Raw genomic sequence first — 13098 nt, 5'->3', positions numbered from 1 at the left:
CTGATGGGCTATTTGATGGGTCTGTTCCTTGTGCGTGTTTGGCAACCATCCCAAATAATGCTTAATGGGTTTTTTCAAATCTATCCAAGATGTGGGGATTTTGTTTTTGTTTGACCACTGCTGCTTAATAGAAAGTCCCGGAATAATGTCACAGACAATTACCCATGAAGTGAAACAGAACTCTGATGGCCACAAGGTGCCTGATAAGGTGACCTTGGAAAGGAAAAGTATTACTACCCCTAGTGAGTCCTTAACAAGGTCAACATCTGAAGCACTTCTAGAGGAAACTTTAATTCAAAACTCAGACAATTTCCAGAGGAAATTGCCCCAAGCTTTATCTCGTGTCTTATGCTGAGTAGAATCCAGGAGGAAAAACAAGGCCAAACAAATCCTATCAGTGTATAGCAGCAGTGAAATGTATGGAGGTGCCCTCAAAGTTGACATCATGCTGAACTCCAATAAACCCCAATTACCAGAGGATGAGTTTATTTGTCATGGAGTTTGTCCCAAAGTTTTTAATGTGAATGTTAGGGATCAAGAGGAAATGCCAGTTTCAAACTGGCTAGGGAAAATTTCTCATTTAATTTGGCCTGTTGCCTAGCAAGTTTAGGCTTCAGCTAAGGACTGCAGAATAAATAATAAGAAGTTGGAGACCTCAAGCAATCAAGCAGAGTGAGTTTTCACAGGGTATCAATCCAAAGGACATTGTAATGGGTGCAAGATATTATATCCCAATGATACTGAAAGAAGATTGAACACAGTTAATAGAACTTTGAGCTGAAAAGGGAACATGCTATCTGAAATATTGAATGCAGATACGTATCATGGGCTGAAAGAGGGGAAAGCAACTGGAAAGTACACAAATATATTATCATTCCTGCATATTGAACATTAAATCTTATTTAATATTACATCATTATTTTAGTTCAATGGACAAGCTAAATTAGATCCTTACATTTTAAAATAAAGCCTATCTTTTGTTTCTTAAAAAATACAAACCAAAACTAAAAAACAACAGTAGGTTTCTTAACAAATAATTTGACCAATATTATGCCATTAAACAATGGTAAATCTAGAGAGGTGATATAATGGCATGTGGAAATGACCTTGGGAAACGGGGAAGAGCTGCAGCCAGGGCACTGGTCAGATAAGTGGCAGTTTAGCTCACAGAAGAAATGTGGGTGTGGCAAACATCTCAGAAGGGACCCTCCCTAGTTTCTTGGGCTGCAAAGGTGATGGGGGAGAAATGTACTTGCAGACTTGCAAGATTTTGTTAACGTAACCTTATAATAAAGTAGAGTTAGTATTTCTGGGTGTGCTTCTTGTCTGGACTACCTTGCAAGGCTGACAGGTGCTGATACTAATAAATAAAAATGACTTATTTTCGAGACTGTCACCTGTAGGCTCCAAGGATTTGAGCCTTTTCAGTTGCAGCCCCTCTTTTTTGGAATAGAGAATCCCCCAAGGTAGCCCCACACTAGCTCCCACACTACTGAATTTTAGGAAAACCATGCAAACTTTGCATTTTAAGAGGCCCCTGGAAAGAAATCTGTATAAGTCAGGAGCCCCCACTCTAGGATGTGCACAGATGTTTTCAGAGATTCTATCAACAGCTGCATATTAGTAGTCAGCATAAAGAAATAGACATGGACAATTATTTGAAAGAAATCTCAGTCCAACCTATTACAAAGCAACTAAGACTCAATTGACTTAGGCAATGTATTCAATGGGATCTAAGGATATAATTAAGCCTTTTAAGTAACTAAAGTAACTAAAGTTAAATTTATTGACTTTCATCAAAATAAATTTATTTTATTTACTTTAAGTAATTAAGCTTATTTATTTTATTTATTAAGTAAATAAAGCTCCAGTCTGGATGGGTTTACCAGTTCTTTATAAGGAATTTAAGGAACAGTGCCATATTTATGCCATCTTTATAATTCTATCCCACAAGAGGGTTTAATTCCAGACTTGATTTAAATCTACAATAGTGTCATCTCAAAAGATGGGAAGGCTCACATGGAGATTTCAAACTATAGACCTATATATTATTGAAGTTAGAATGTTCACATCAATACTGGCCAATTACCAGCTTTTCAAGGCAGGCCAGGAAATGACCCCTCAGGAACTCTATTATTGGAAGGTACAATGACAGAAATTTGAAAGCCTGCCAAAGTTTCCCTCTGCCCCCTCTTATGCCATACAGAATCAAGGAGGGATTATTTTGAGTCCAGTGGGCACCCCCTAGAAGATAGGTGTTAGCAGCAGAAACTACCAAGTTGGTACCCCGAAGTAGGACCAGACCTAGAGGGCTTCTGAGAGAGAAGAATGACCTATGACAAGCTGTAATTATGCTACATATAAAATGCAATTTGACAAACCTAGCAAGGTAATAATAAATATTTACTTTTCTTTTTAAGGCCAGGAGGATCAGGAATAATTACCAAAGTGTTCAGTAGTATGAATCCTCCAGGAATTGTATCCTCCGTCATGATAGATGTTCTGGATAAGTTTCCTGTTGAATCTGAAACTGACAGTCCTTGTACAGCAAATACCTTAACCATTCTGGAACCTACACGTGGCAAAACCTCATATCGCCTTCTACTTTCTAATGCAGGTATGTCAGTCATTTGATAATGAAGAACTTTTGGAAATTTGCTTATGTGAGCCATGCTTCTGTACCCCTGAGTATTTCTCAGCATCAGCACTTTCTAAATTCTGAAGGGCTATTTTTAATGCATTAAGTGTATTACTGTGATATCTAAAATCCATACGAAATCCTGTAAGAATAAGAACAATTTGTCATGCAGAAGAACTAATTTCCTTTGCTGGACTGGATGTTTTCTTCTGTCTGCAAAGAGACAAGGCCAGATCAGGGATCTGTTTAGAGACACAACCTCTACTTCTGTCCTATATCTATATAAGGAGTTACTGATTTATGCAGTCATAACTGCATAAGGAGGAAATAACTGATGATCCAAGTGGGAAAAAAATGCAGAGGTCTGCTAGTGGCAATTAATATTTCTAAACTCACACAAACCAGTAATTCTTTAATGATTGCCACAAACAATTCTCTCATGGAACAAAGCTTGGGAGTTCCTTGTTTATAATGTCAAAAGCCATATTTTCTTGTTATACAAAATGAGTGGTAGCTCTTATTAGATTGTAGGACAGTTTGATAGCTGACAGCTAGATCCCTTGAAACAGGGTTTCTTACCCAGGGTTCCATGGAACCCTAGGGTTCCCCAAGAGGTCACCAGGAGTTCCCTGGGAGATCATGATTTATTTAAAAATTAATTTCAAATTCAGGCAATTTCACATTAAAGAGGTAAGTTTCATTCTTTATTATTTGTTTAAGAACACTGTTCTTGATGAAACAAATATAATAATTTTATAACTTCTGGCCTATATTTGAGCCTGAATATGCAGGGGTTCCCCGAGGCCTGAAAAATATTTCAAGGGTTCCTCCAGGGTCAAAAAGTTGAGAAAGGCTGTCTTGAATGGACCTGAGAAATCTTTGGGAAACATGTTTTTCAAATATAAACTCTATCAATTAAATGAGGATTAACTTTAAAAAAAGAGAGAGAGAACTAATTGTCCCTCAGTATTTATGTATTACATGTATAAGATCGTTATTACGGATATTATGTTACATGGTGTCAATTATTTCAAACAAGGAGCCAACAATTTCTAGGTTGTTCTCCCTGTTCCCAGTAAGACTGCTTAATGCACCTCAACAAATATTCCTTTTCAGTTGGATACTGTTTGCCGAGTTCCAACTTAACAAATCTCCTAAAGACATTCTAAAATTCCAAATTATGGTTTCTCACATACACATTCAGCGTTTCCTCAACCTGAATAGTGGTCCTAATCCTGCAAGTTCTCTCAGGTGTTTATTATGATGAGTCTTCTGCACTGACATTTCCCAGGATCCAGGGCAGAATGGCAGGCAGCAACTAGCAGATCTTCCTGATCAATTCCCTATTCTCCATTTAGCCCAGCCCCTGCTTTAGGTAGGAGTTGTGCCTTGGCTGGTTCTTTTGGGCCTTGCTTTAGGCAGGAATGCCACCTAACAATTGAAACAATTTGTTAGTCTGCATATCTGGAGAAAATAACATGCAGATAGCTATACAGATTATTTTGCTTCTTCTTTGCTTTCCAAAACAGCCACTTAGTCCCAGTGGAATATGATGACCAGCAGTTTCTGCATTTTGAGTTAAAATGTTTATATTAAATTTGAACTTTACTCATGAAATGGTGATCTCATGAGATATAATCTAATTCACTTTATATCTTACTAGGATCAAAACCTTTTCATAAAATCATAAATTTGAAACAATTCCAACTCATTACTCAGTGTAGGAATCCAAACTACCACACTGCCTAGTTGTCCTGTTACCAGAATGAGCAGGCAACAGTTTCTGGAGGGCAGAAACAGGGATTATTGCTCACTGTTAATTCCCCACTCACCTTCAAAGTGACCTCAGGGAATATTTCTTTACTTCTGGAGCATACTTTTTCTCGTTATATCATCTGGAGTGCTTCTGTCCATTTGGGCTAGAATGTTTCATTTTTTGTATGCTATCCTCAATAGTTTATTTTATTTATTAAACAAATTTATAAGGCGCCCAACTCACACACGGTGACTCCGGGCAGCTTACAGAATTAAAAACCATAAAAACACAATAGACACTCCCCTGGCAGCAGCAAACACATTTATATCAGCCACTTGATTGGCACAGAAGCAGCCTGGGGTTGCCAGGCCTGTTGACAGAACCATGTCTTCAGGGCCTTCCAGAACAGGAGCAAGGAAGGGGCTAATCTTACATCTGGGGGAATGATGTTCCAAAGGGAGGGGGCCACTATGAAGAAGGCCCTTTTCCTTGGCCCAACTAGATGTACGTCCCTAACTGAAGGGACCTGCAACATGCCTTGCCTCCCCACTCTGGTGGGCCAGATAGATGTGACTGGGGAAATGCGGTCCTGCAAATAACCTGGCCCCAAGCCATGTAGGGCTTTAAAGGTGATAACCAGCACCTTGAATTGGACCCGTAAGCAAATCAGCAACCAACGCAGCTCCCGCAAAAGAGGTGACACATAGGCAAAACGATGTGTCTTGTGCAAAACTATGCAGGCCGCTGCATTCTGAACCAATCGAAGCTTCCAGATACTTTTCAAGGGCGGCCCCATATACAGCACATTACAACAGTCCAAATGGGAGGTGACTAGGGCAGGAGTGACAGTGAGAAGGGCCTGTTGGTCCAGGAATGGAAGTAGCTGGAGCACGACACACAGTTGTGCAAAGGCTCTTCTGGCCACGACTGCCACATGCTCTTCGAGCGGGAGTTGTGAGTCCAGGAGAACCCCCAGGTTATGCACAGGGTCTGTCTGGGGCAGTGCAACTCCATCCAAGAGCAAAGATGGTAATTCTCTGGAAACCAAAGAGCCCTGAACCCACAGCCATTCTGTCTCGCTAGGGTTCAGCTTCAACCTGTTGCTTCCCATCCAGACCTCAACAGCCTCCAGGTACTGGGAGAGGGCAGTCGCGGTATCACTTACCTCACCATGGGGAGAGATGCACAACTGAGTATCATCAGCTTACTGATGATATCTCACCCCATGGTGATGGATGAGCCCAGCAGCTTCACATAGATGTTAAACAGAAGTGGAGAGAGCACCAACCCCTCTGGCACCCCACAAAGCAGGGGCCAAGGGCAGGACCTCTCACCCCTGATCAACACCAACTGGAAACAGCCCTGAAGGAAGGAGGTATACCAGGACAACACAGTGCCCCCTCACCCCCAACCCCTGAAGCCGCTCCAGAAGGATACCATGGTTGATGGTATTGAAAGCTGCTGAGAGGTCAAGTAGAGCCAGGATGGTCGCACACCCTTTATCCCGCTCCCACCACAGATCATCGAAAAGCACCATCAATGCTGTTTCCATCCCATATCCAGGCCTGATTTCTGATTGAAAAGGGTCTAGATAATCCATTTCATCCAGGATCCTCTAGAGCTGCAGCACAACCACCTTCTCAACAACCTTCCCCAAAAAGGGGAGGTTGGAGACAGGACAAAAACTGTACATCAGGGTGGGATCCAGCAATGGCTTCTTAAGGAGGGAGAGAACCACAGCCTCTTTAAAAGGCTGGGGCACAACCCCCTCCTCCAGAGATGCATTAGTCACCGCTAGTACCCACCCACATGTCACCTCCTGGGAGGCTTTTACTAGCCAGGAGGGACATGAATCCAACACACAGGTGGCCGAACTCACAGTCCCTAGGATCCCGTCCACTTCCTCAGGAGCAACAGGGTCAAAATGTTCCCAGATAACTGGGTAAGAACCTACCCCAGGCATCTCCACCAGACCACTATCCACGCTGGCATCCAACTGGGAAGGAATCTGAGTGATTTTATCTGTCAGAAAATCCACAAATTCCTCAGCGTGCCCCTGCAGGTGCACTCCCAAATCCTCTTTACCCAGAAGGAGATGGGTCACCTTAAAAAGAGCCACTAGGTGATTATCTGCAGATGCAATTAATGTGGAGAAGTATTGCCTCTTCACCACACAAATCACCACAAGGTAGGCTTTAATAGCAGCTTTTACCCGTGTTTGGTCAGATTAGTTGTTTGTCTTCCGCCAGCGATGCTGTAGACATCTCTTGATCCATTTCATTCCTCTCAGTTCCTCCGTATACCACAGGGCCCAAAAAGATCCACGGGTCAAGAGAGGTCACATGGGCGCAATCCTGTCTAAAGCCTCAGTCACCCTCCTATTCCAGGCGGCGACCAAGGTCTCAGCAGGACTACACAGCAGATCCTCAATTATAACCCCTAGCTCCCTCTATCAGTTGCAGGGAGCAGACCAATCTAATAGGTCCTGCCTCCCTGAGGAGGGGTATGGCCCTAGAGAAGCTCATAGCCACCAGGGCATGATCTGACCATGACAGGGGGACCAAAGATAGGTCCACCAGTCCCGATCACATATACAACGCTCCGACAAGAACACCAGATTAGGAATGTGACCACTATTCCTAGTTGGGCCCTGGATGACTTGGGACAGGCCCATGGAAGTCATGGTTTCCATGAACTCCTGAGCTACCTCCAATCCCACTCCCAGGGAAGTCAGGTCTCCCAGAACCATAAGCCTGGGAAACTCCACTGCCAATCCTGTGGTAAGGTCAAGGAGCTCGGGCAGGGAGGCTGCTATGCAGCATGGAGGCTGGTACAGCAGCAGCAATCCCAATTGATCCCTAGAGCCCAACCTAAGAAAAAGTGTCTCACAACTGGGCACTTGTGGAACGATGCTCCTGGTAGCCACCAGAGATTCTCAGATGACAGCAGCAACACTTCCTCCCCTGCCCTTCAGTCTAGGCTGATGCCACACTTGAAAACTGGCCAGGAACATTTCAGAGAGAGGAACCCGCCCCCAGCCCCAGCCATGTTTCGGTGACACTTGCCAGATCAGCCTTCTCCGCGATGATAAGATCAGCAATAAGAGGAGCCTTATTGCAGACTGATCTGGCATTCAGGAGCAGCAGCCTAAAACCCAGGCAATTGTAGATCTGCTGACCAGGCCATTGGGTTGAGCTCAGGGGAGAGGAACACAAGATCGGTACGAGGCATTGAGGTCACGTTCCCTGAAAATGACCCCCCCCCCGTCTTCACCATATTTCCCCATACCCGACACCACTGAGATCTGCTCCCCCATCCTATGCACCCCACAAGTCTTTCCATCCCCCATCCTCGAACCTCACCTTTCAATCTAAAGAGAACCCCCCTCCAAACAGCATACATACAGAATACACACAACCAAGGGGCAAAGTAAAAAATCCAACAGGTGCTATAGCAGTAGCTCTCAGCACCTGTAGGTCATCACCCACCCCCACTCATATCCCCAACAACCACAAGCGCCCCCCTGCCTGGTCGCTCTCACCCACCCAGCAGGGAGCCACTTCACCAACCCTGCCCAGCTCTCACCCACAGGAGAGGATCAAATCATTGGCTATTTTGCAGAGAATCACCTCTTCAATTGAACTAATGTTTATCATCCACTCTGAAGTTTCTGTATCTTTCTTTACCAGCACTGCTGAAACAGCATACAGGTAGTCTTAATGACCACAACTGTCATGAGTAAGGATGGCGAGCAGGGGGCTCCCATCCAGACTGTTAAGCGCATGCGTAGCACTGAGGAATTGGTCAGTGCTACGCATGCGCTTAACAGTCTGGATGGGAGCCCCCTGCTCGCCATCCTTACTCATGGCAACAACTGAGCCCAGATTTTTGGTTGTAAGTCGTAACAGTTGTTAAGTGAGTCCAGACTTGTTTTTATAACCTTTTTACCGCAGTTGTTAAGCAAGTCAAAGAGGTCATTAAGTGATTCAAGATCAGGGCCTGTGGTTTCCTTCGGTTGTTAAGTGAACAGCACTATTGTTAAGCTAACCAAGAGTTACTCTGCAGGGGTGGAGTGTGATAATCATATGTTTTCCACCAAAACATGACTATGGAAATGCTTCTGTGGCTACAGTAGTATTATTTTCAGTTAATATTACTGTTATTTTCAACTAATATTACTGGTTGATTATTAAAACTTTTACTGTAAGGTCTTTACTGGAATCTTTGTTCTACAGTAAGTACAGTACTAATCAGGTTTAAAGGTACTGTAAAGTACTGTAACTTTTTTTCCTGCTGTAGTAAACTCTGTAGCTTTTGTTACAGTACAGTTCTGTATGTAACTCTGATTTTTATAAGACAACTGTTTTAAAAACAGTAAATCAGCATTCAGTATTGTTAAATATAATTAAAAATTAGACAGGCAGAGGATGGAACATGCATGCCCCCATACAAATCCTTACTTAAGTTAAACAAAACCTGGGAAAAAAATTAAAGGTAAGCATAAGTCAATACAGTACTTACTTTTCCTGTACAGTAAGGCACACACAAGCCTCCTTCTGCCGACTGCTAAATCACAGAAGTAGTGTGACCACAAAACTGGGCCTGCTGCCTCAGAAATCCAGCGTTGGAAGCCTGGAGGACTTCCTGGAACCAAAGGGCGGTCATGTGACCCAAATGGCCTCCACTTCTGGGATGGCTGAATCTGGATCATATGGTTGCAGAGGGCTTGTGACGGTCATAATTTTGGGCCCCAGTTGGAAATCTACTTTTGGGGTACCATCGCAACTTTGAATGGCCTTTAAGCAGCCAGTTGGTAAGTAAAGACTACCTGTAGTGGTTAAGAACTTCACTTAGCATAGAGAATGTTGTCAATTTGAAACCTGGCAGAAACTATTCATTCCTCTCCTTCTAAAAATGAACTAGGTAGTTTTCTCCCAGGCTTTCTTTTATAAGTCCACATATTACCATTTTCTGAGTCACCTGAGGCAGAAGGCTTTCATCCTCAGCTCCCAGAAAGCCCATAGGTTTGTTTCTTCATTCTAAAGCAGAATGGTAGCCTTACTGAATCTGAGTGGGCTACCACACACGGCTATGATGGTGAAAACTTGCCCTATGTTGTTATCTAAGGTATGAAATCTAATATTCCTTATACTAAGTGAAACAGGCATCAGGTCAGGAAGTTACTTTTGAGTAAATCAGCCTTATTCATAATAATGTCAACACATTTTCAATGTCCTGACAGGTGTGTGCATGTGTGTGATTTTTTTAGGTACTTCTGTATTTAGGGCATCTGATGCACAGAAGACAGTGGTGATTCCAGGCTCTAGCAGTTTATTCATCACTAAGGTGTTGGACGATCAGAACGCGTTAGGAGATGCCACTATGCCTGAGAGAGTGCTTCTAAACAAATCTCTTCCTCCTAACCATTGGTTTATGTATGACTTTGGCACAAAAAATGGTAGAAAATGGAAAATTGTAGTTGACACATGTAGGTATGTAATACAACAGTTTGATGATCTACCACTCCATGCCATTAAATACCTGGATCTTGGATCAAAACTGCATTTTTCATTCCGAGCAACTCCAGTTAATACTGGTAAGACCTTTGGAATCATCCATTTATGTCTTGATTTTTTTAACTCTCAAATGTACATACAATAGGTTTTTAAAGTATGAAATGAAACTATTAATTTCAGTTAAATGTATGCTTTTAGTAACTTCAGTGCAAATATTCACTATTCATGAGTAGGCAACCTGAGCCCATGAGCATATACCACTCTGACCATTTTTATCTTTAAAAAGTTCAAAATAGGAATATCAGGCCTCTGAAATGCTTAACTCATTTATCTGAACCTTTCAATTTGTGCCCCAGATGTTTAAAAAAGGCTGAAAAATTTCAGCCCTGGCCACCACTGCAATCTTTTAAAGCAAAATTTCTTAGATGATGATTGACTCCACACTGGAAAAAAAAATGCCTATCCTTGCCTAATTAATAATTAATTGCCTTTCAAGCTCTTATCATTTTTAATGTAAGATTATTGTGAATAAAATTAAAGATTACCATGAATAGAGCTATTAGCATAGGTAACCAGAAGCAATTGCACTTTTTTTTTAAATTGTATGGCATAGCAGTTCGGTGTTCATGCTGCTTTTTCTTGCTGGGAAATCCTTGTGAGGTCCAGCAGCCAGACGTGTAGACTATTTAGCCATAACAAGTCACGTTGCCTGGGGTGCACCACGAGGAGGCTAGTCTACATTGCACCGAGTTGGGCTGAGAGAGAGTGACTGGCCCAAGGTCACCCAGCTGGCTCTCATGCCTAAGGCGGGACTAGAACTCACAGACTCCTGGTTTCTAGCCCAGAACCTTAACCACTAGACCAGACTGGCTCTCAGCAATAGCACTTAAATAAGGCAATACAGGTAGTCCTCATTTAGCGACCACAACTGGGATTAGCAACTCAGTCAATAAGCAAAGCTGTCACTAAGTGAAACCACAACTGTACTTATGATCTTACTTTATGGATCTCCTATCCATGTTCTTGGATGGGACAAACCAGCATGATCCCAATCTCTACTGTTCATGCAAACTGAATGTCTGTATAGGGCCAGAAAGTGGTACTAGGATTTATCAAACACCTGCTTCTTTCTTTACAATAAGATGCAAAACTCTAAATCTGGTTTTATGTGGAACAATGTGTAATGACTGGGTCCAGCTAATATCTTATTTAACTTTATCCGTTTTTTAGAAATTATAATCTGCCTAACTGATCTGTAATATCCTAAGTGCTCCTCTTCCTCTTATGTGGGATTATACTGCAGAAAGCAAATAGTAAACATGAATATAATTTTCATGGTTGTTTCAACCCACAGCTTACCTAGTACTTTATAGGCATCTGATGAGGGTAACAATCGGAAGGCCTTCCCTACTGGATGTGACTACAGAAGATTACTGGGATGACAACTATAGTTACATGATCAATATCACTGCTCAAAGTAAATTTTTTCAACAGGTAATACACAGACAGCTTTGCTCAAGTTGTTTAATAAGGTTTACTATGTATCTAGATATCAAATGTTTATGCCAGTGCTTTCTATCAAATACATATTGTACAATAAATTTGTTCTGTTTTTGATGTGTATATACTATAGATCTCTTCTAGGAACTCCAAGTCTAGGGAATGAATATTAAAGGAGCATTAACTATATGCAACAGAGATACGTTCAGTATGGACTAATTTGCAGGACTAAAGAAATGTGCAGTAGTTCAAATGGTTGTATACAAATTATCTTCTTCAGGTTTTCTCAACCAGTGGTTGTCAGCCCTTCAATTCCCAAGCCCCATCCCTGCCACCACATAGATAGACAGTGAACTCCAGGATGCAGGAGACTCTGTGTTTCCTGCCACAACAGACTGTCCAGTACCAGTTGTCATGCAACATGAAGGAAGGAGGGACTTCCAGGTCTGTCTGGCTCTGCGCAGCAAGACTTGTCTGTGACCTTGGGGAACCACCAAGTGATGGGGGGGAAGTAAGTCTGTAGTTATTTTCCATGGCAACATGCATAGGACATCTTTGCCCATAAGAGGGGAGACTGGTTCTGAAGTAGAGGTAGAGTAGAGAAAAACAAAAATAAGTTCTGTGGAGTCCTTGATGCTCTCTAAGCCTTGTTGTTTTTTTTGCAGATGTTTCATTGCCAATCTGGCACTGAAACATCTGCAAGAAAACAACAAGGCTCGGAGAACACCAAGGACTCCACTGTTCAACGCTGAGCTACAAACAGTCTCTTCAATTGGTAAAAATAAGTTCTGCAAGAACCCCTAGCAGATAAAAGAGACAGTAAGTTACATCTCAGCCCTGGGAAAGGACGGAGTGTGAGAAAGAGACTCAAAATAACCCTGCCCTGATTCTGCATCATATAAGCAGAGGAAAAATCTGATAGGCTTTCAAGATTCTGTTATTATACCCTACAACAGTTTCAATAGTCCCCTCTTCTTCCCCACTACAGCAGGCTGAAACCATTCACAAAGATAGGAGCAGAACCACTGCAGAACAATGCCCCAAATCCCCAAGCTCTGCAAGTGGTCCAGAAGATGCTATGGTCGATAGTATCAAAAGTGGCTGAGAGGCTATGATGACCCAAAGAGGTACACAATCCCTATCCAGGTCCTGACAAAGTTGCAATTTGAGGCAACTTTGAAAAACAAGAAAACGTATGAAGGCTGAAATGTATAAAATAGCACCATGCAAACTGGCCTTTCCCTTTCTTCAGTCCCTTCAGATTTTCTTAGGTGGAAACAAGGCAGCCTAAATGGAAATTGTATCATATGTACTTAAACATGATACAATCTACCATGAGATTACCTATGTTGTTAAAGCAGGATCCTGAAGCCAATTAGTGGCCTACTAGGACCACTGAATTGGAGCAGAGTTTAACACAGTGGAGGAGCTGTGCACAGAAAAAGAATATTATCTTAGATCACTTTAATGAGCACATCAGAGAAACATGGGTTATTGATCTTACACACTTAGCCCTCCCAAGCATAAAGAATTACATGATTAGACAGAGTAAGTTCAAAGTAAAGTAAAAAGAGTCTTACTGACTTTTATTCTTGGTTCAGTTACATCCATCTTCACTGGAAAAATGATGTTCCTTGTTCTTCTGTTCTTTCCCTATATTTAGTGATCTTTCAGCCCTATAGCTGCCA

General features: G+C 42.2%; 1 protein-coding gene across 1 annotated transcript in view; it reads left to right on the top strand.

Moving 5' to 3' along the window:
• The window catches only part of CATSPERB (cation channel sperm associated auxiliary subunit beta), a 98445-nt gene that overhangs the window by 72878 nt on the left and 12469 nt on the right, over positions 1-13098 (top strand). Inside the window, exons 17-19 of the mRNA XM_063293702.1 lie at positions 2421-2617; positions 9664-9990; positions 11265-11404. Coding sequence (XP_063149772.1) covers positions 2421-2617; positions 9664-9990; positions 11265-11404 — 664 coding nt within the window. The remainder of the gene's footprint in view (positions 1-2420; positions 2618-9663; positions 9991-11264; positions 11405-13098) is intronic.

Source organism: Candoia aspera, chromosome 1 (genome assembly GCF_035149785.1).
Source record: "Candoia aspera isolate rCanAsp1 chromosome 1, rCanAsp1.hap2, whole genome shotgun sequence".
NCBI classification, from domain to species: domain Eukaryota; kingdom Metazoa; phylum Chordata; class Lepidosauria; order Squamata; family Boidae; genus Candoia; species Candoia aspera.
This window is presented reverse-complemented; position numbering and strand designations above follow the sequence as displayed.